At 42.9% G+C, this 22690-nt stretch overlaps 1 protein-coding gene across 2 annotated transcripts; it reads left to right on the forward strand.

Annotated features, from left to right (window-relative positions):
* Positions 1 to 208: 208 nt before the first annotated feature.
* Positions 209 to 19468, forward strand: ATP5PD (ATP synthase peripheral stalk subunit d). Of its 2 annotated transcripts, none has more exons than XM_086930792.1 (6): positions 209 to 600; positions 5096 to 5247; positions 9784 to 9880; positions 16327 to 16398; positions 19060 to 19122; positions 19251 to 19468. In XM_086930792.1, the coding sequence occupies exons 2-6, from the start codon at positions 5126 to 5128 to the stop codon at positions 19380 to 19382; spliced, it is 486 nt and encodes a 161-aa protein (XP_086786918.1). In that variant the 5' UTR covers positions 209 to 600; positions 5096 to 5125; the 3' UTR covers positions 19383 to 19468. The 2 variants fall into 2 exon arrangements, with proteins under 2 accessions (XP_086786918.1, XP_086786919.1); XM_086930793.1 differs by lacking the exon at positions 209 to 600 and adding an exon at positions 730 to 807.
* Positions 19469 to 22690: the final 3222 nt, after the last annotated feature.

Here is a 22690-nt window from a genome sequence, read left to right on the forward strand (position 1 = left end):
CATAAGGCGCTTCAAAGCTTTGTTTGGGTAGCAAGCGCTATACAAACGCAATTAAAATACACTACGCTACTCGCTAACGGACCCGGCAGACGTGAAAGTTCTAGATGGTATTTTTTTTTATTTAACAGTTTATATATGGCAAACGTGGCATCACAACGATTTATATTAGCACCAGATTACACACAAACACAGATTTTTTTCTTTTCTCGAGCACGGTGAGATTAAATGATTTCTCCTAGAATCACAGCTTTGCATTTGTTTCTGAAAATGCAAAAGTGAACATGTCATTCGGCATCGCTAAAACAGTGGTTTGAAATGCGTCCTATATAGCATTGAATTATTTTCCACTTCAACATGGCCGCCACGTGTTCATCTCGATTGCTTTGTCCTCTTTCAACTATTGATATAGATTTTTTTTTATTTGGAGAGGAAGTATCGTAAGTTCCGGTGAAAGACTTTTCGTCAGCCATGTTGTTTCGGGCTTGTACTGACTTCTGGTGCGGAAGGCATTGCACTGTCTGATTGGTGGGTTCTCCGTCCTTTCGTGGTGAAGCAGCGGTGACCTCTCTTGACTTCCGGTCGCCATACCACGGAGCACCGGTAAGTGCAGTTGACAGAATGGAGCAGGAATCCCTGCAAATAACCATATTCTGATGGTATGAGATGGAAGTGCAGTTCAAGGGAGAGAGGCAGTAGAAATGAAGGAGCGTTAAGGAAGCAACGAGACAACTTGAAGAAAGGAAACGTGGATGGGGCAGGGATTAGAGAACCAGGGCTACAACGTACTGTGGAACCGTAGACCACCTTGTATAAAAGGGCATCTGGGAACAACGAATTTACTTTATTTCATCAGTTACTCTTAATTTGCATGAAGATAGACCGTGTGTATTTGCGATGTTAAAAAACATCAACAAGCATTGGCAGAGCCAGTAGGTCTGATTTTCAGTAAGAGGCATTAGGGAATACCCTAAGCATTGGCAGGGCCAGTAAGTCTGTTTTTTCACCAGCATCTATCGTATGCCTAAAGTTAAGAGGCAAGTAAGAACATTCCCAACTTTTTATCCGAACCATTATACTTCTTTCTGCTGAAAAGATAAAGACTTTCACCTTGGCCCTCATTGAGTTGGATTAGCTGCATTTTTCTTGTAGCGGGTAATGTTTTTTGACGGAAACACTACGCAAGTTAATCAATTATGGAATTTGTAAAGTGTTATAAATCATGTGCTTTTTAAACCCGTAGTGCTTCTAGCAGTCTTCAAGGACTATTGGTCCTTTAAATTCTTCCCTTCTACTGGTAGCACTTTCCATTCAGCAACAATCCGTGTTTGGATCTCACCTGGGCTATACATAAACAAATTAAGACTGATGCATCAATTTCTTTTTTTTTTTTTAAGCATGGAAGCATTTAGTAGTAAAAACTAAGGTATTACCTTTTTTTTGTTCGTTGGTAGGATTTCCACTTGATCTGTTTTTTGCTTGCATGACTGGTATTGTAATGTTCTTGTTGGTATATTTATTAGGGAAATCACTTAAGCCAGTAATTTTTCCCCCTTACCCACACATACCTTGCCATGCAAACAGGTTTCTCAACCCCTCACTGGTGCATGTTAGGAAACTGCTATGCCCTGGGGATGGGCTCCCTGGGACATAGCATGTGAGCCAGGGCCTGTAGAGGCTCGGGGAGGAGGGCACACAGGCTGTCCCCATTCTGAAAAGTTTTCCCCCTGGCGTGTATCCCGGGGCCTCTGTCAGGGGCCGTACACTGCCCACTTGTATTTTTGTTCTAAATATGTTCAGGACAGGGGACTAAGTCCCAGAGTCCTGTAATGGCTGCCAGCAACATTTTTCTCATATTGCTGGCAGCCAATCAGATCGCTCGCTCCCTCAAGAGTCTGGCTTCTGTAGAAGCGAGATGGTCCAGGGGAAACGAAGCTCCATGAGCCAATCGGAATGCTCTATTTTTAAGTTTGCACTCCCGCAAGAGTCTCTTGAGATTCTTACGGGCCCAACCGTCCAAATAGGATTCTTTTTTAACCTTAATTTTGCCAAAACTACTGAATGGATTTAAACCAAATCACAAAACTGCAAGATCTGTGGACTAAGATCTAGCTTGCTGCCAAATTTGGTGTAATTATGATCTGCAGTTTTTTCTGTAGCCCGTCTTAAAAAATCTATTCAAAATGCATAGGGATTTTATGTTTTGGGACCAACACCCTTTTTTTTTTCTCGCCCCCTGCTTGTCTGATTACCCCGAAACTTTCCATGCACAAACTAGTCAAAAAGTAGCCCCTCGTTGGAAAGTTTTGTGGAGCTTCGTCAAACGGTACCAAAGTTATTAGCAACACAAAAACGCTTTTCCTGTGGAACAGCTGACCTAACTATAACTACTTAGTGGCGATCTATATTTCAAAATGCTTTTGTTAAATTAAAACCCCTAGTGATCCGTTCATGTAAGAAAAATTGCTTTATTTTTCTTTGATCTGAAGGTGCAGATGCCCTTTTTTATTTCGGAAATTCTTTGCTCTGTGCAGACGAAATGTGCTTATTCAGTGTCCTTCAGAGGTTAGACTCCTGTTGTTTAATAACTGAGCTGCAAATCTATTCTTATGAGCTCATCCAGTGCATTTGTATTTCTCAACCTACGATATGGCTGCTCAAATCTGTTTTTTGGTTTCGCCTAGACTGAGCATGTGCTGTTTTTGTAAGACATGTTTACATAATTTGGGCTTGCAGCCCACCCATAGCGTACCATTTATTAACTTTAACGTTGCTCTTGTTACCTTTGCACTCATTTGTCATGGCACACAGGCGTCATGTCCTATTCTTGTGTTTGGCCCTTCCCTGGAGCATTGACCAAGTACTTGTGTTTATCTACTGCTCTAGTTTTTGAGCTATTTTTTTCTTTGTGTTCCAGCACTCTGTCAGTGCTTGTGTTTTCAGTCAGTCTCCCAAATTCAATCCATGTAGCTTCTATTTCTTCTCTCGTCCAGCTACCATGTTGCGTCTTTTCCCTCCCAACACCCTACCCTGCATCCTATGCCAATGCACTAGACTCTGCACCACTCTGCGCTGTGCACTCTGCTCTTCTCTGCATAACTCTACACCCTTTGCACCAATCTACTTTATGCCACTGCACTCTACTCTGAACAACTATACTCTGCCACTTCACTTTATGCCACTGCACTCTATGCAACTCTAGTCAACACCACTCTACTCTATGCCCCTGGACTCTACTCTGCACCACTATACTCTGCCACTGCCCTTTTACTGCACCACTTTGCCTAATCACCCTACTCTGCACTACTCTACCGCACTCTACTCTGTGCAACTGCATCGTATGCCACTCTACTCTGCGCCACTACACTCTAATCTCCACCATTCTATGCCACTATTCTCTCCTGTGCCACTACACTCCACTCTATTCCACTAGACTCTAGTGCACTACACACCACTCTACTCTGCAGCACTCTGCACCACTCCACTCTGTGGCAGTCCACTCTTCCACTCCACGCTGTGCCACGCCCCTCCACACAGTGCCAGTTTGCCAATCTATCCCACTTCACATAATGCCACCCCACTCTACCTCAAGCCACTAAACACCACTCTACACCTCGCCATGCCATTCAACTCTGCACCACCGTACCCCACTGCACTCTACACCATTCTGTGCCACTCTACTCCATTCTACTCTTTGCAAGTCTACTCAGTGCCACTGCATTCTATGCCACCGCTCTCTACTGTGTACCACTGCACTCTACGCCACTCCACTCTGTGCCACTCTAGGACAGTGCACTCTACTGTACACCACTCTATGCCACTGCACTCTACTCTGCACCACAGCACTCTCTATGCCACTGCACTGTTATCCCATCTTCTCTACCACTGTACTCTACGCCACTCTACTCCACTGTACTCTGGGCCAGACCACGTACTGCTAGTCTATGCCACTGCATTTTACATCACTCCATGATACTCTGTGCCACGAGCCTCTGCACCACTCTACGTAACTACACTCTATACCACTCTACATCACTACACTCTGCTACTGCACTGTACACCACTCTACACCACTGCATTGTATGCCACTCTAGTCCACACAGTGCCACTCTACTACACACATTGCAACGCTACTCTACCCCACACCACTCCATGAATGCCACTCCGCACCATGCCACTCCGCACCATGCCACTCCGCACCATGCCACTCCGCACTATGCCAATCCATGCCACTCTACTCCACTCTAGTCTACCACACTCTAGTCTACCACACTCTTCTCTAACCCACTTCACTCTCTATGCCAATCAACTCTGTGCTTCTCCATGCCACTCTACACCAATCCACTGTACTGCATTCTACACCACTGTATCCCACTCCACCCAACGTCATTCTATCCCACTCCACACCACTTTACACCATGACACTTCACTCTGCTGTATAACATAGCTAAACGATATCGGCAAAGTCAATAGATCTTGCGTTGGTAAAACCTATTGGCTTTGCCAATGCTTGTTCCTGTATTGATCCAATTTTAAATAAAATCACAAACCTTTGTCCTGAACCCTGTTTGCAGTTGCATTTATCTAACGTCTTTGTCTGGTTTTCCGAAGCCTAAAGAGTGAAGATTGCTCCGGTGTGAAGCAGACCTCATCCGTAGGTTTCAGTGACATTGAACAAGCACAGAGGTGGCTTTTTTTAGTCGGAGACTTCTGAGCTGTTTTCACAAGACTACATGATGCATGCCGTAGCCCCACTTAGTGACGTGCTTTTTATATCTGCTCACAGCACAGAAAAAACGTCATACTTATCCCTCTCTTTTTCGAACCATCGCTGATATCATCACTGAAATCATTTTGTAAGAAATGTTTACTGGCACATTACCTTTTAAGACTAAGTATTTATCCCGAAGTTTTGCCATACCCCATTGCTTGTTATGGAGGTATGTGTAAGGGGTTTGGCTCAGCATGTCAAACTGCAAGGTCCGAGGGCACTGCCTCACCTTGTTTTAGAGCCATCCTCTGCCACATTATCGTTTTAAATCCTTTTCAATCGATTGTTTCACCTTCTGTGTCTTATTTGTTACTTCTGTTTCTTCAGGTGCTACCATCATCCCTTCCGAGCTGAAAGATGGCTAGCCGAAGAGCTGCTGTGAAGGCTATTGACTGGTTGGCGTTTGCAGAGAGGGTGCCGCCCAGTCAGAAGGCCATGTTTATCGGTCTGAAAACCCGGAATGACAGCCTTGCATCTAGGTCAGTGCTGCATTGCTGAAGGGTGTAGGAGCCATTAAGGTGATAAGTCGTGAAAATAGGGTAATACCCGTAAAAGCATGGCTCCCAGTAGAGTACATACATTTATGTGCACTCCTGCAAAAGAGAGTAATTATGGTGTGCACTTCCCCTCTCCCTACACCCCCCCCTCAATGAATATATGAACTCTATATAGGCCACCCATGTAGCCCCGAAAGGGCGATCAATGACCTCTTAGTTGCGGACCGTAGTGGAAGCTACTGCCTGCACAGGGACTGATCTACCAAGCATAAGCACACTAGTATCCCATTTTACACTCTGTTTCTTCTTTCTGTCCCTAACTGATATGTAGGTATAAAGTAAAATGATGGGTGGCTAAGCAGGGAAGAGAATAGACTTAACTTGTGTCAGTTTTATTCTCAAAACGAATGTCCATCTGTACAACAAAGCTCCGGTGGGTAATAAAGAACATGAAATGAAAAGTTAAGAGGTTTATTTCCCACACAGTGAAATCAAGCAATCAACTCTGATTTGGAGAGTGCGGCTAATCACACGCGAGGTTATCCAGGTGCTAAAAACCTGCATCATTGATTATTTGCTCAATCTGTCCAGGAACTAGATGGCTAACCTTTTATGATTGAGTGCTTGATTGCAGCAGAAGTTAATAAAAGAGAAGAATGAACCACATTAAGCGACTCTTGCAGTACAGGAATATGCCTCTCCAGAAGAAATAGCATCTCTGTTCTTTCAGGAGCCAAAATGATTGCTTTTGAAATTCTGACATGATGCAGAAATGCACCCAACCTGTTTACCTATCTGTACACTTGTGTGGGTGGTGTGCATAAGCCAGCTGAATGCTTTGCAAAGCATAGAGAATGTGACATTTAGAGGAAGCCTCTAAGCTGTGACACACCGTGACCCACACTCTAAATGGTGTGAATGCTTTTCTAATGGCGTGTTGAATGTAATTAAGCCTGTCCGTATCTGCATCCACTTCGGTACAAGGGAGGGTAGAAGATCCTTGCGGACAGAAAACATAGATTTGGGCTTCTGAATAACTGTATTTAAGTAGCTCTTCTAAAAAACCCTCAAACTTTCCTATTCGCCCATGAGGTCGCTCTCATCCTTCTTTGAGTCTGTAGTGATAGAAAATTTGGGAACAAAAAGTTGAATGGAGTTACTCGACAGTAGATGGGATTTCAGGAACCTTTTAAGACAATCTACTGATGACCAAGGCTGAGTATAAAAGTCGCTTTTGCCAGTGGGTCTCCAGCTGAAGTTGTACTGTACATACCCTCCGACCTGCCAAGCGTTTTACCAGAGTGATAATGTGCTGGCCGTAGGATTCTCTGAAACCGCCAAGTAAGTTGTCTTAAGTAGGAAGTATGGGGGTTAGCACCTGCGCTGCCTAAGGAACAACACAGATTAAATATATGCTGTGATCTGGGATAAGGGAAAATTTCAGTACATTGTGACTCCCGCATTGAAAATAAATGGACAACATTGAAGGAGTGTGAAGCATCCTTTTCAGAGGACCACCTTGGTCATTTGCAGAAACAACAAAGGACTACTCCAGAGACTGGAAAGGAACACATAGTGGTTCATTAAGCAGTGTCCTTTGCTCAGTATGAAGTGTCCTATAAACAATGTTGGATAAATGACATTTTTTACAGGTTGACTAGGTCTTATAACACAAGTGTATGAAATGGGTACCTTCAGTGAGATGCATCCTCGCCTGTTCCAGGTCTATAGTGTCATATTCTGGCTGTAGATCTAGGTAGCTTCTTGTAGCAAGCCTAGAATGTACATTATTTTCAAGTCTGGAGATTTTTAAATGAGCATAAACTGGCTATTATTTTTGTTGGTTTTATGTGACTTGAGAATTTTCTTTCCTCACCCGACCCGAACTGTCTCTGTGATACATTATCTGGTGTTTTTTATGTTTACATTTTACACAGGAGATCTCTGCATTAACTATTCACACATTTCTGCTGTTCTGGTGGCAGCACCTGGCATATTGGCTATGGTTTGCCCATGCTGCCTTCAGATTTTTAACATGTGTTGTTTCTGTGCTGATTTTTAACTTGTTGCTGTGTGTCCTGCTTTGTTCCTGCTCTGATGTGGTCAAAGGGGAAACCAGGAAAGGAGATGAGGCTCCTTTGAGTTCACTTTTTGTCTAATCCATGCTCTCTTTTTAACTGGTATTTCACGTCATTAGGATGTTGTTGTTTTTTTTTCTTTAGACCTCTCGGGTTCAGTAACAAGAACAGCAGTGCACCCTTTTGTGGCAAATCAATGTTGATATCACTGATCTGGACATAGTGAATGTGGAGCCGCATCCTATGTTTTCCTGACTACCTATTTTATTGTTCTTAGGAGTACTTGCTTCATTTCATTATAGATTCAACAAGCCTGTACGGTGCTTGTATAGTTGGCTGGAAGGGACTGAATCCCACCACTGCCTGCTTTGAAGAGAGGGACTGCATGTGAAAGTTGTCTTAGTACTGTTGTGTTAGTAATACAGAACCAGGGCCCATATATATATTTGTTTAATGATGGCCTTGAAGTAACACATCATAAGGTAACCACGAATAAACTTTGTGAAGGTGCAGAAAAGTAGATGCTGGCGGGACAGAGGTGGGAGCAGTTATCGGAGTTTGCTTGTGAGAAAAGACTTGGGAATGCAGATAAGGGAGCAGCTGGAGCTTAGGGAGGCAAGAACAGGCTGATGAGGAGGCTTTGAGGATGTTCCCTAGAACATTCTACACCAGGTTACAAAGCACTTCTGAAACATGACCAGATAAGAAAAAACACTAATAGTACTCGCTGGGTTAAATTATGCTTGTGGAACTCCTAGCATAGCATGTTCTGGTGGTATTCAGAGTCCTTTTAAAACTTCATCAGCCCTGGCGAAAGTATACTCTTCAGGGACTTCTCTCTTATCATGCTCTCTGTGCATCTTGGATTACTTTTGTATAAACAAAAAGTTTGGAAAGAAAGACAATCACTTGGTCAGGGACTCATGGATACAAACGAGGACTTGTGTACGTTTCTCCTATCTTCTCCTTCAAAAGTAAGAAACTGATGTTGCCTTTTGAAGGACTGCAAATTAAACCATACAATCATTGGTAAAGCGAATAGATCAGACTTGCATTTTGATTCGTGGCCATTTATTTTTTAAAGCCTTCTGTAGTGAAATTATATAAAACAAGACTTGCTTTATATAACACATTCATGAGGTAAATAATTAAATATGTGATTTTTCACATTACATTTGAGATGTAAAATCGTCGGTCATACATTTTAGGGTTAGGAGGTGGAATAATACACCTAATGACAAATAGCAGGAGGCGAGACAGAAATATTTCAGTGGGTTGAGCCAAAGGTCACTATATTTATATTTTAAAACATTTGTAACAATAGAGCTTGCAAATGGCTGTACTGCCACACCAGACCAAAAAATAGATAGCCTTTGAAAAATTCCCATTATTAAATGCTGAAAGGAATGCGACTCATCCATAACTAGTTGACTAGTGCTGAAGCCCCAGATACTGCAGGGACAGTTTGAATCACCTTGTAAGATTTGCTGTTGGGAGGGTTATTTATGGAATAAATGGAGGTTAGCAACATCATGTGAGTCTGGAGCGGGGGGAGGGGGGCTTGACTTATCACTACATGTTCACAATAGATGAACTCTCCACAGCACTGAAGGATGCATATTGGATAGTGTACAATGTCACTATTTAAGAATAAAGTTTTTGTTTTTTCTTAATCAATTTTTGATGCATCAAGGTTGCATTACAATAGTGAGAATATTGCATTGTTACTCGTTGCCTCTCATTCCATTTCATGTTTGACCTATATCACATCTTGATTTGTTACTGTGTTGATCTGTGTACAAGCTTGTGTAAGTTTGCCCCTGGGAGCAATCTATGGAAGGAGCATGGTATGGGACCGAATCTGGTGATGCATTAGACTACATGGGATTTCTAAATCGGGCTTCTCCACTGAGTAGTTTGTGAACTATAGGTAGCTCTCCAGCTACTTATCAGTAACTCTCCTGTGCGCATCACAGCCTTCCAAACTGTGACTTTGTTTGGTTAAATTAACATATGATGACAAAATTGCGTAATCATGAGAATGTGTTTTTTCAGAACTCATAAGCTGATGTGTGGAGAAAAATGGCTTGAATTTCCAAAATATATTTAAAGGTGATTTTTGAGTGATAAATCATATGTGGAGACTTATTACTAATATGAATACTTTTGTGCCAGGGGCACTGCAGCTGTGGCAGGCATGTATTTCCTGCACATAGGTATTCCAAATGGACAAAGCCTTTTTCACATTACTGCTGGCAACCCTCCTGATGCACTACTGCTAATCTTGGACATGGTGGCCACTAATGTAATCTTCCATGATGTGGTTACTGTTACAACTCAAATATTAGTAGCTCACCATTTTTGTGTATCCCGAGTAGCTCTTATTACTCAAACGGTTGGAGATCCCTGTTCTAAATCATATCTTATTATAACTGAACAGGTTGGCAGTTCTTCCAGAGAAGCCCCCAGCAATTGACTGGGCCTATTATCGGACAGCTGTGGCCCGTGCTGGGATGGTTGACGAGTTTGAGAAGAAGGTAAGTTTCTCATACGAATATGTAGTGGAGGAAAAAAAGGACAGCGTTTGTGGCTATTTCATCTGGCCTTGGCTTTGCCCAGTCTGTTAAACTACCTACTTACTATAAAGAGCATGATTTGGAGTAGTTGTTTGGGGCACTGTTGAACCATTGCATCATTCACTGGTAGATCTTGGCAGGACAGCTCATGTTGGTATTCTTTTCAAGCATATACCAATATTCGGGTAAAGGAGTACAGACTCAAAAGGGAGCAGAGACTTGATGAAACTTGTGCGTGTCTCCGTATTACTATTAATAATTCTGACTCCAGAAAGCCTCCTGACAGTTAAGATCCACAAATGATCTCTGCTATGATTATATCCTAGAACATTAGAACATATTACCATTAATTTTGGTCCAACAGTAAAGCTGTGCATAAAGGCGACGGGGCATATTTACCTGACAGGAAAACCAATCGAAAGCCAAGTGTAGCAAAAGGCTAATTTGAAAGTTGGCTAACTACCCAACAGAAGAAATGAAAAACTTCTAGAACCACTTTGAATACCAGCTTTACACAAAATATCACTACTGCGGAAAAGCAATGGCAAGGACATTTTTAAGGCATTACGGGTATGTACACTGTCTAGTCAACATGAAAATATGCCATTGTTTTAATTACTGTAATAAAACACCAGTATGTTTTTGCAAACAAAATGCCTTGTATCGAACTCCTATCAAAGTGCAACAGAATGTGGCCACTGAAAGCATCTGTCTTAGAAAACCTGAAGCAAAATGGACCAGAGGTCTGTGCCCTGTATCACATTAATCAGCGGTAGCCTAGGGACAGAGCCAGAGCACTGCAGGCTAGGCCCAACTAACTGAGGTCCTGTTCCCGACTCTTAGTGACCAAGTGATGGCTTTTGTGAAATACTGTGGTGCCCCTCTTCTTTCCACAAGTCAAAACTTCAGAAAATGTAGTGACTGACGCCCACCCTGGCTTAGCCTCACGCCCTTGCTGTCACTCCTTTGATCTTGGATATCTTTGCTCTTTAGCAAGAGGTTAGGGAAAGTCTTACTGTGCATTAAAGGTAAATGTATCTTTTCGAGAAAAAGAGCTCCAAGGCCTGCTTGTCATTGCGGTCCTGGGCAGAGAGCTGAGAATGGCGGGGAATTGACTATTACCCACCCAGAGGCTGTCCACTTAATACTAATGGCAGAGCCATCCTTTGGTCGGCTGTCTTATTGAACCACCTCTAACCTGTCACAGGCGGTACCACATTCCCCCTCCCTCATCACTTGCTATAATCAATACTTTCCTTGCAACAGACAGCAGAGCCTCCCCTTACCTTTGATGGATCAGTCTCTTGGTAGAAAGATATTTTGGTTGCAGCAAAGTTATCTCTCATCTGCTACAGACAGCAAAAATAGCCCATGCTTGCTGCAGTCAGCACAGGTGTCTCTCATTTGACACAGGAAGCAGAGCTATCCCACCCCGATGCACATAAATGCCTTGTTCAGCTGGTTGAGATCTTGTTCAGTGCTGACAGAAAAGCTATCTCTGACCCGTATTGGTAGTATAGCAGAGATACTACTCATGTCGAAGACCGTAGTGCTAGCCATCATTGGATCTTGGCAGAGGTATAGCTCACACCATTAAGGTGTCTCGTAAGGTCCACACCTGTTTGATTATCTGTTCATCCGTGTATTCCTGGGAGCCTCGGACATAGTCTCGAGGCAAGAACTCTCTTGAGACAAGAAACCAGGGGAAACGTGTCCCCTTTGGGGCTGGGAGGAATCCCAGACTACGTGGTTAGGGCAGGAAAAAAAGGAGACAGGGAGACCTAGGTACCAGACACACAGAGACATAATGACTTCCACATCAAAGCAACATTTGCATGTGAAATATATGGCACAACAACTTGGGGGCGTTACATCCAACAGAAACAGTCCAAACAACAATGCAGGACCGGAACTGATCTTTTCAAACTTTGAAGCACATCGTTTTAGATCCCAGAGTAGGATCTTTCCACCCCAGATGAGAAATGGGAGATCTATTAAAACTGCACTAAAAAGAATCTGAACTGCAACCACCAAGACCTTTTGAAAGGGTACAAGATAGTTGCCCACACTCTAACAACACTTCCATAGCCGACCGAGGTTTAGGCAGAGTGCCACAAGACCTGGAACCACCAAGCAGACCACCCACGACTCCCTCTGCATTAACCTCATGCGCGCTAGCGGAATTCCGCTCGTACGCTGAGATTTTTAAAAGCGCATGTTACGTGACGAGCTGGGCTCGTCATCAGCGTGCGAGGAGGCTACGCCATGACGAGCGCAGCTCGTCATCAGCGTGGAAGGGGATAACATGGATTAGGTAAAAAAAAACGCAAGACCTATCCAAATCTGCTTTACGAAACACCGCTTTGAAGAAAGCATGGAGAAACCATGTCCATAACAATACAGCTAACCACATTTGGTGGCACGTTTAACTACCGCCACCCAGCACGCGTGGAAACCAAAAGAGAAATTGTTAAAATGATCATTAAAAAAAGTGATCATAAAAAATTATATACAGGAAATTTCCTATGCGGTCCTACATATTGACATATTCACTCCTATTTAGCGTCAGTATATACAACATTTCTGGTGCTTGAGGTAATTGGATCACCGAATCAGTGAAGGTGAGCAAAAAAATATATACATACTGAAATATAATGGGAGTCAGTGACAGTGTACATTCAGTGACAAATGACTACAAATTATGCTCTGATAAAGTCTATGCAATACCTCTGTGGCTGAATCCAAACTTGAAGAACTAAGAAAACTGGAGAGAGAGAGAGAAATGAAAGAGAGTGGGTTGTTAGTATGCCCCCGCTATTGGGTCCGAATCAAACTTAAGACGAAGTCTGTAGTAAGTGGCTAAACACAATCTTACTCCAAACCCGGTGATAATTCCAACCCGGCATGGTAACTAAAATCTTGTCAATCAGTGTTCGAAAACGGAAGAGTACAAGCTAAAGATTTAACGGTAAAGGAGAAAGAGAAAGAAAACACCAATAAGCACCGTAGGTCACAAGGGTCCGAATGTTCACGAAAGAAAAAAATGAAAGTATCAATGTAGGTAATCTCTCAAATATCGTGATCATGAAGTCCATTGTTTCAAGGTAGAAAAGCCCCATTTCTCTGTGGTTCGCGCAACAGTCCACGGAGGCACAGTTCCCCCCCACCTCCTCTCGCCCCCCCCTAAAACCAAAACGGCACGTTGCAAGAATAAGTGAATTTTGGCGGATGTATTGGAACCCAAGCGCAGTAATATTAATTTTATTTATCCTGCAGTTTTATACAGCGTGGAGTTGCACCAGTACGCTTTATAAGAGAACAAGAAATAAGTTCCATACCAGCGAGGACGTTTGCAGCAAGTAAACACTATGCACAACTGACACCAACTGGAAATTTCATTGCAGGTTTAAGTGGCACCTACTGTCGAAAGTGACAATGACAACGCGTCAACAATCTTGTGAATGTGTCCTTGAATGCACATATCTACTGCCTTTATTTAAAAGGCAGTGTACCTAGCCTGTAAAATGTTTTCCAACTCTTTACACTATCCCTAATAAAACAGTGCGGTGGCTGAGTAATTTATAAGCACCACCATCCGTTTATTAATGGACCCACATGTGCTTGTGCAGTGTTCCTAGTCATGTGTGCTGCCAGCAATGTGCTCTGTTGTTCCTGCGCTCGTGGGACAAAGGCTTGCATTTCTCCCCTTGTTTAATTGGGTTTCTTATAATATCACCGGCACCCTCGTTCCATTCAAGAACTCCTGCATCATTTGCTGCTTTTTCGTGGCACTTTACCCATTGAAATTCCATGTAATCCTTTTTATTAAGACATCATTAACTTTATACTTAATCTGGTTTCAAGTGCAGTCCTTCTATCACTGCTATGTTCTAAGGAGGCGCAGCTAATTTAAGGATTTTTTTTACCATAATGCTCCCCATTAGGTTGCCCCCCCCCCCATATGTGCCTGCCAGTCACAAACTAATCCACTACCCTCTCTAAATGAATAAGAAAACAGAAAAAGTAAAGACCAAAATAAGCATCCTTTCTCTAGCTAGCTATTCCGACGCAACACCAATGTCTTTACCCCTACTTGTGTAGCCTATTAGCTTTTGGAGGTTCCTGCCTGCTTAACATTCTTGATCAGTTAATCAGCCTCATCCCCTCCCCTGAGGTTATGCATCTCATTCTGCCACATGGCTCTCGGCTTGGCCGGGAATTTAAACTGGACCGAAACTCCTGGACCCTTTAGCTCCTCCATTTACATACCCAGCTCACGCTGCTTCAGGGCAGTAATCCTTTCAACATCAGACATGATCTGATGCAGGAAGTTGTAACATAACAGGGAATTGGCTTTTAGGGCGCATGAAAGGATCTGCTGCTTTAATGCATAGGTCTGGATGGAAATTCACCAAGATCTCTTCCGGTGTTGGGATTCTGCCTAAACTGTATTCCCATATATCCTCTGGCTGTCGGTCACAAGATTAGGGTCTGGCCTATTATTGGAAAAAAAAACACCTTCAGGATTTTAATGATAAAAGCTTTTAAATCGGGCCCTTTCACCCCCTTCAGGACATTCAGGATTCTTAAATTGTTCTTTCTAGAGTGTAATTCTAACCTCTCCTCATCCTCTCTCAGCCTCTTGTTTTCCAAAGGCTTTGACCTCCTGTGCATTCTCAGTGACCTCCAGGCAGACTTGGGCCATTCTCACTTCTAAAGCATCAGTAGGCTGAGTCAATTTGTACAGTTTATCTTCTAGTGCATGACAGACACCTTTTATCTCTTTGTGGTTCCGTTCCAAGATCTCAGATCTTTGCATGATATTATATTTTCTTAAGTGACGAAAGAAAATATGCTACAAAGGAGCTATCTGTACTCTGAGACCTTGTACCCTGAATAGTTACAAAGGTACACCCTGTGGCAAACAGTCTTGTGGGGCCAACATAAGACTGCTTATTACATCCCATGATATGTGAAGGTGCAAGATTCAACAGCATTTGATACCGTATTTTTCATTCCACTGGTGCTGGAAGGGAAGGCCGAGGGGGTGAGCCCACCACCTCCTCAACGGCTCCGACCCTCTCCTGGTTGATGCCTCTGATGGATCACATGCTCATCTGAGCTCACTTTCTGCGGGGTGGTCCCTGGCCACCTTACTCTGCTTCTTCATGATTTAAAACAAGTATTTGCAATGAAATAGGTCTCGCATTTACGCTAGTTTAAGCCCCCTAATAAGTGTTTAGCCTTGCAACAGTTGATGTTGTTGCACCAAGGATATTGTGCTGGATAACTAAACATTTATAAGGTCCCAAAGGCGAAACCTGTTGGCTATGCCAATGCTTGTTTAAATTGCCCCCACTGATCATCGTTCCTGTGAGAGCCTGTGACCGATCCTACGTTTTCTGGTTTTGCCTAAGGTCCGAGTAAAGGCCACCCTACTGTAGTTGTACTATTTGATGTAACCTAACAGCAGTCAAGTTTAATGCTTTTCAGAAGAAGTTAAACTAATTTAGAAATATCCAAAAAGACAAGATGAAGCAGGTGTGAGGCTGGACAGGACTGTCAGGCAGTGCAAAGGTAAGAGCAGAAGGTGACTAGGGGGTAGGGCAGTGTCCTGGAGAAGAAAATTTATGAATTTAAATCTTTGTGGCTAGAATGTTCTGTCCTTTACAGATGATTTAGTTAAGTGAGAACAGGCGACTGCACAGGAAATACGCTGGTATGAGATTGGAGAGGTGAAATTGTGCCTCTATGTACGCATAAAGTAAAGGCTTTGGCTCTTTTTGCATGCAGAGATTACATAAAGGGTGTGTTTATTGCTCACACCCTTTCCACTCTCTTGGTATTATACTACATCCTCTTTCCTTTATTGGGATGTTCATCTCCTTACCTCCTGTGCCTAAATATACTCCGCTTGTTCACGTCCCAGCTCTGGAGTAATCAACTGGTCTGAGTGATCCTCTGAACATAGTGCACACCTTGTTTTTTTGACTTGCACTCGTCCAAGAAGTGGCTCACAAGGCTTCAAACAAGTCTGGGCCTCCCTGGTTGCACAGATTGCTCAGTCCGACTTTGGTACTTTTGCAGCGATAGCAAGCAGCCTTTGTGCAAACACAGCAGGGCTAGACATTTTCACTCTCTTGCATACACTGAGGTTTCAAGAGTGGGGTGGAAGCCTGCAAATCCATCTTTCTACAAATCTGACACGTCAGCTGATAATTTTTCTTTATTCTTTTTCTTAATCTTTCAAATCCTGTATTTTACATGAGAAGGAAGTCTCGGCGTCTGGAAGGCTGATTGGAAGTGCAGAGCCCCTGAATATCCCCAAATGGTTTTATTTTGTTTTTTGCAGCGTGGTTATTTCTGAATCATGCCTAATCTTATCTTTTTTTAATTCTGTTTTGCAGTTCAGTGCATTGACAATTCCAGAGCCTGTTGATACTCAGACCGCTAAGATAAATGCTCAAGAAGCAGAATCTGTAAGCATGTTTAAACGTTTTGCTTGACTACTTTGTGCTCTTCACATATAACTGATAACTGTATACTGACAAACTTTATAACCGGTCACTGCGTAATCCTGGTTCTATGGGAAGTTTACCTTTTTGTTATGTAGGATTACTCATCTTTGTATAGTAAGGCCTCTTAGTATAAGGGGCTCATAGTTATTAAGTGTCATTGTACCCAGTGATCGCAGTATTGCTTTCACGTGTATCTGCCATTGGTACCACCTGGTCCCTATATTATTTGGACGTCCAAGGTAATCCCCCTGTAGTCCCTATATGGACTGGGCAATAACTTGGGGCAGTCTGGGTTTCTGCAATGATTCCTGCTTGTGAACTCTTAATTCCAGTCTTTTTACTAAGGAAATTCCGTGAGGTATGACTTGGTGGTGGATTTATCTCTGGTGCAATATGCAAGATTCCTACACTCTGTAATATTTGATGCAGTTGTCCCATGCCCCAGTGCTGTTATTCCAGATCGAATACCGAATGACTCATGTGGACTTAAGTTCAAAGGTTGCACATTTATGTTAACATTTTGACTTACTTTCTACACCCTATTGTGTTTATTCTCTGTACATTGTGCATACCTGCCTATTCATTTTATGCATCCTCCACCTCTTGCTTCCTTCCTATTTGTTTTTCAAGGTCTCCTCTTAAATATCAATTCTTTTCCTCTTCTCCACCCTTTTGCATTTCTCAGCCTCCACTTGCCTTCTTTTTCTCACTCTCCTAAATCATTTACTGCATCTTATCCTCTTGCCTTATTCTCACTCCTGCATATCCCTTCCATGGGTCAGTTGTTTAGCCTTACCATTGATATTTTATTACTTTCTGCTTCTGCCTCATTCTTTCCCTATACCTACCCACCACCCACTGCTCTCTCCGCATATCTCCCCCTGTCTCAGTATGCTGTCTCCTTTTTTTTCTTCTTTGCTTCTCAGTTTCGGCGGTAATATTCTACCGCTGTCCCTGCTCCCCATCACCCTTTCTCACAAACTCCGTCCATCTTGCCCTCTATCCATTTCTCTATCGTTCTCCAGTCATTCTTCATTATTCCCGCTGCCCTCCCGCTCTTATTCTACGTCTGGCCTGGTTTCTCCCCATTCTTCTCCCACAGTCACTCCCTCATCGCTGCCATTCCCTCCTGTCAGCCACATTGTTCAGCACCCTTCTTTCCCCTCTCAGTTCTCTTTGTCTTTCCATCTTCTATTCTTTCCTTCTTTCATTACATTTCTTATTCTCTTCAATTTTCACTGGCTCTTTCCACCTTACCTTTTTGCACAGTTCGAGGTACTCTGACTAGAGCAATGCACCCCTGTAATCTAGAGATGTAATCTCGGAGGTCGAATTTAAAAAATGTAAATGGCCTAGCATTGATTCAATTCAGCAGTGCTTGCCTGTAAGGGATCTAATTGCAGGAGTGGGTGCACCATTTGACTCCATTGGTTTGGGTCCATTCCACGATTACTAGCATTACCCAGTTGTAACACTGTACTTCAGATATTGACATGACCCAGCAATAGAGGATTGTTAGAGCAGCAGGTCATTGTGTCAACAACGGCTAGTTAGGCCAGTTTATTGCACCAGAATTAACTCAAATTGTACCCCCTATTTACGCTCCATTTCTTGAGAACGTACCTAGATAGCATGCCAATGCCACATATACCTAGTGAGCTTGAAATAGTGTCTGTCATTAAAGATGGACTTGCTAAAGAGTAAATTAGTTGTCATGGCCATGATGACACAGTAGATTGTTCTTCCCCAAACAGCTGTACTCAGGTTTTTTTTACTGTCAGAAGTTAGGCGAATATAATAACCTTACTTGGCCTCACAAACATGGGGTTGAAGTTTACCGTGGAATGCCGAGGCCTCGTAAAATTTGATCGGCAACAAAATGCAATACGTAGAGCACTGGCACTCAGCCATTGCAGTAGTGTCTTTTGTTTAAGAAATGTATGCATGTTGTTGCTACTGTTTGAACGAACAATGAGCAGGTGCACTTTCAATGACATGCTTCTGCTCCTGGGTCTTTTGAAATATTGCAGATAGACATGAGAGAACATACCAACCAACTCACCCCCACATAACAAATCCATATGAAGCAGTGTAACAGCAAGAAGATCTGAAATTTTCAGGAGACATTCAGCAGTTTACTGTTGTGATCTGCGCACAATACTTTCCGGAGCAATGTCAACAGGCACATTGAAATGATCTCAAAACTTCCATGTTTTTGGGGACAAACAGTATGTGGTCAGCCAGCGAAAAATCAGTTGAAAGTAATAATTCAATGAGGTAATGACGGAGTGAAGGTATTGCTAATAGACATCATCCAGCAGTGGAGCTGTTTGAAAGTTGTTTCAGACTGTTGAACAGGGAAATGTATTCGGCAGGAAAACTGATTTAAAGCGAGGTAGACTGGGCCTCTTATCTGGCCAGTCTTTGGTTTGCCTAGTCAGCCCTTTCTCTTAGATTCTTGTAAATATTAGTAAATTTAGTCGCAAGTTCCTTGCAGGGCTGGTCTAGAATTGTGATATACCAGTCTTTAGATGGCTACGCCCACGTGATTTATTTTCTTCCTTCAATTACACCACTCTGATGATACTTTGCTGAATGTTCTTTCGCATCCCTCTCTTCCAGAACAAGAACGCGACTGAGTATGTGCAAGCTTCTAAGGCCCGTGTTTCTCAATATGAAAAGGAGGTAGGTTACAGTCACTCGCCCTGCTCCTGTTTAAGAACTGCTGTTTCTTCTGAATTATTAGTCTTTGCTTGGTGATTCTGGACACCTAATTAATGTTATTGCCCATGGTTTTCTTATTCTCCCCTCAGCTGGAGCAGTTCAAAAACATGATTCCGTTTGACCAGATGACAATTGAGGACCTGAACATAGCCTTCCCAGAGACAAAGGTCGACAAGGAGAAGTATCCGTACTGGCCGCACAAGCCCATTACTGATTTGTAAACCTTTGGGGACATGCGTGTGAAAGATTCAACTTTATCCTACGTTTAAATCTCTGTAGCTCATAAATAAAAAAACTTGTACAGAAACAATGTGGCCTTTAATTACAAGTGGGTGAAAAGAGAGAATTCATTGTACCAAAGTGCAACAGCACCTGGGGATCATATGATTTACATGAATACACGGTAGAGCCAGAAATACAGATGTTAATATTCCGGGGTTGAGGCTGCCTACTGACCTTAATGCTGGTTAACTGGGTTGAGTATTGCTTGATCCATTGTCTCCACTCTGGTTGCCAACCCTCCAGGGTAAGAGAATTTGAAAATTCTAAAGAGGGCTAGTTTTTATCGATCAGTGGACAGAGTAACAGATAGGAAAGTGAGATTCAGGAACAATGATTTATTTGTGCTGTTTTGTAGCACAGAACCAGCCATCTGGGCAGCGGAACATTGTACAGCAACTAAGGGTATCAATATAACACAAGCATTTGCAATACAATAGGTTTCGCATTTTCAAAACGTTGAGCTATTGGCATTGTAAAAGTCAATCACTTAAATTCTTGCAAATGCGAGACCTATTTCATTGCAAATATTTTATGTTTTCAAGTGCCCCATGACGCACTTCCACTTAATAGAGGCCACAACCCTTCCTTTAGAAGAGCTGTGTTTAAAAGGGCCGTGGCCGCCATTAAAGTGAAAGCATGGTATGGGGTGTTTTCACCAAAAATCTAATATTTTTTTGTAAAAGCGCCCCAAACAGCACTTTCATTTTAATGGCAGCCACGCCCCTTTCTTTAGACACAGCTCGCAGCTCGTCTAAAGAAGAAAGGAGCGTGGCTTCTATTAAGTTCAAGTGCAGCCTGGGGCGATTGGAAACAACCCAAACAAAATAATTTGCAAAGCAATAGGTCTCGCATTTGCAAGAGTTTTAAGCTATGGTCATTTACAATGCCAATAGTTGAGACTTTCCTAAATGCGATACATATTGCATTGCAAAGAAGCGCCCACCATTGTCCCCGGCTGCTTGGAAAGAGAAAGCGTGCATGGTGTACTGAATGTTGCTGCAAAGCCCTTAGTGCTGCAGTAGGACAAAACTCCCTAAAGAAAATAGTGCTTACAGACTAAATAACACAGTCTGTGTAACCGAAGTAAAAGGGCTAATCCTCATGGGAGGTTACAAATAAAAACAAAGTGGTACTAAGGAGGGACTAACAAGCCGATTACTGAATCGGAAGCCAGCATTTACAAAGGACAAAGACACAAGCCAATGAAAAATATGGGCGGAGAGTGGGCGTAGCTTCAAGTCCATACTTTAATAATACAGCATGCCTCGCAGAGCATGCGCTACCCAGCCTCGAGCTGAAAAAGGTACATCAGAATAAAATGTTAAGAATAAGAAATTCAGGTTAGTATGGTCTTTGATTTCTGAAGAGGAGAGGCTTCAAGTCTTTTTTGGAATTACAAAACTGGCGTGAGCTGGATGGGCTCTGAGAAACTTCTACAGTTGTATCGGAAAATCCCCATGTTGGCGCCCTTAGACATTATGTCCGGAAGAGAACCAATAATTGTGATTCTTAAGCAGGTGGTAGAAAATGTAAATATGACGAGAGTTGAAGACATGGAAACAAAGAGGATGAACCGAGCCTAGAATCTTCGAGTGAGCCAGGGAGTGGGTGTAAAGCAGGTGTTAAATTGTGGTAGCATGAGGCGAAAAAAGTAGGTCATTGTTGACAGAAATAGAAAAGGGTTGGAGTACATTTTCAATCCCATACATCAGCCACTCATGAAATTGTCTGACAATTACCCTTCATCCTACTTTGCCTAGTGCATTATGTATTTCTTGTAAAGAGCAGTCACCCGGCAACCAAAACCACTAGGTTCGAGGCATATGAGCTGCAGATAGTACACTGTGCATTAGATCGCCACCTAGTGTTGGGCTCGGATGATTGCAGGTTGTTGTCTTCTTGGAAGAAGTCTTTGCTAGTCCCGATAGGTGACTCCTCCCTTGGACAATACTGGGCATGGGCATCTGCTCCATCTTCAGAATGTTTTTTTCCGCCACTGGGTTCGGATGAAAGTTTCTCCGCTCTGGCCAGAAACAGTTTTTCGGCAACTTCGACACGCAGAACTTTATAAAACAAGTAATACCTGCCTTCGACATCGACGGTGGAACCTTTCGAAGCCAAAGTTTCCATTCCGGTCATCCAAGTTGGCCTCTGGGCCTATCGACGCCGTGCGGCCTACACCATATGGGAAGGACTCCGTTCCGAAAATTGGTTACCACACCATAATCCATTTCGGCATCCATACTCCTCGCTGTTGAAGTACACAGTTGACTGCTTTGTGGCTGCCTCCTTAGTATCTCTGAACTAGATTGTCATTCTGGCCACTCACATCTTCAGTTTTGGCACAACGAACAATGGCTCCATGTGGAAGTAACACAATGGAGGTCTGATTTACTGGCGCTGTGTGAGCCAAAGTACTGGTGAGACCAGTCCTGGACACACTTGTCACAAGTTCTTTGTTGAAAATGCCGATTTAGTCATTCTTGTGAACCAGTACAGAGTACTTGGTAGAACTTTGGGTCCACCTTATAAAAGTTTGTGAAAGCGTGTGCATGTAAAACTAGTGGCAATTCACAGACCTAATACTTTTTTTAATCATTCAAGCGAGCATGTTGCGTAGCCTAGCCTTGGCGGGCGGGCAGGCAGGCAGATAAGGTTTTAAGTGATTTATTATTATTTTTTTTTTTAATCCTCATTTGCCTGATCCTCCTCTTATTCAGCCTCCAATTGCCAAGCATTTGTTACTCAGAGTGCAGGCCTCCTGCTGCCCCTGATAATGCGATTGGTTGCCCTCGGCAGAGATGGCCTGAAGAGAGGACGGGGTGTGACTCCAACCTTGGTGTTACACCAGTTGAACTAGCCTTGGAGCCAACCGGAGGGGGCCTAGTTCTTGGAGTTACACAAGGCATAATCATTGGACCGGGGAAGAAAAAAAAAAAAAAAACCCCGGCTATTGCTTCCACTGAACCAAATAGTTCCAAAACGCCCGGTTACGTGAGCCACCTGATCTCAACATGTCAGTTTTAGAGGTTGTATACAAAGATGTTAACCAGTTTGCTTGTGTTGGTGGTGTTTTTTCAATCCAAACCTTGCATATCTCTCTTCTTGCAAGTAGTATTGCATAAAAAAGAAATGTCCTTGCATGGCCCTTTATACTGTTATCCCACCCGAAAATAACCAGGGGGAGTGTTAGAGAAATCGAGATGTTAAGAATAGAATCCAGGGTCGCTTTAACCTCATTCCAGAA

The sequence above is a fragment of the Lissotriton vulgaris genome, chromosome 7 (genome assembly GCF_964263255.1).
Source record: "Lissotriton vulgaris chromosome 7, aLisVul1.2, whole genome shotgun sequence".
NCBI lineage: Eukaryota > Metazoa > Chordata > Amphibia > Caudata > Salamandridae > Lissotriton > Lissotriton vulgaris.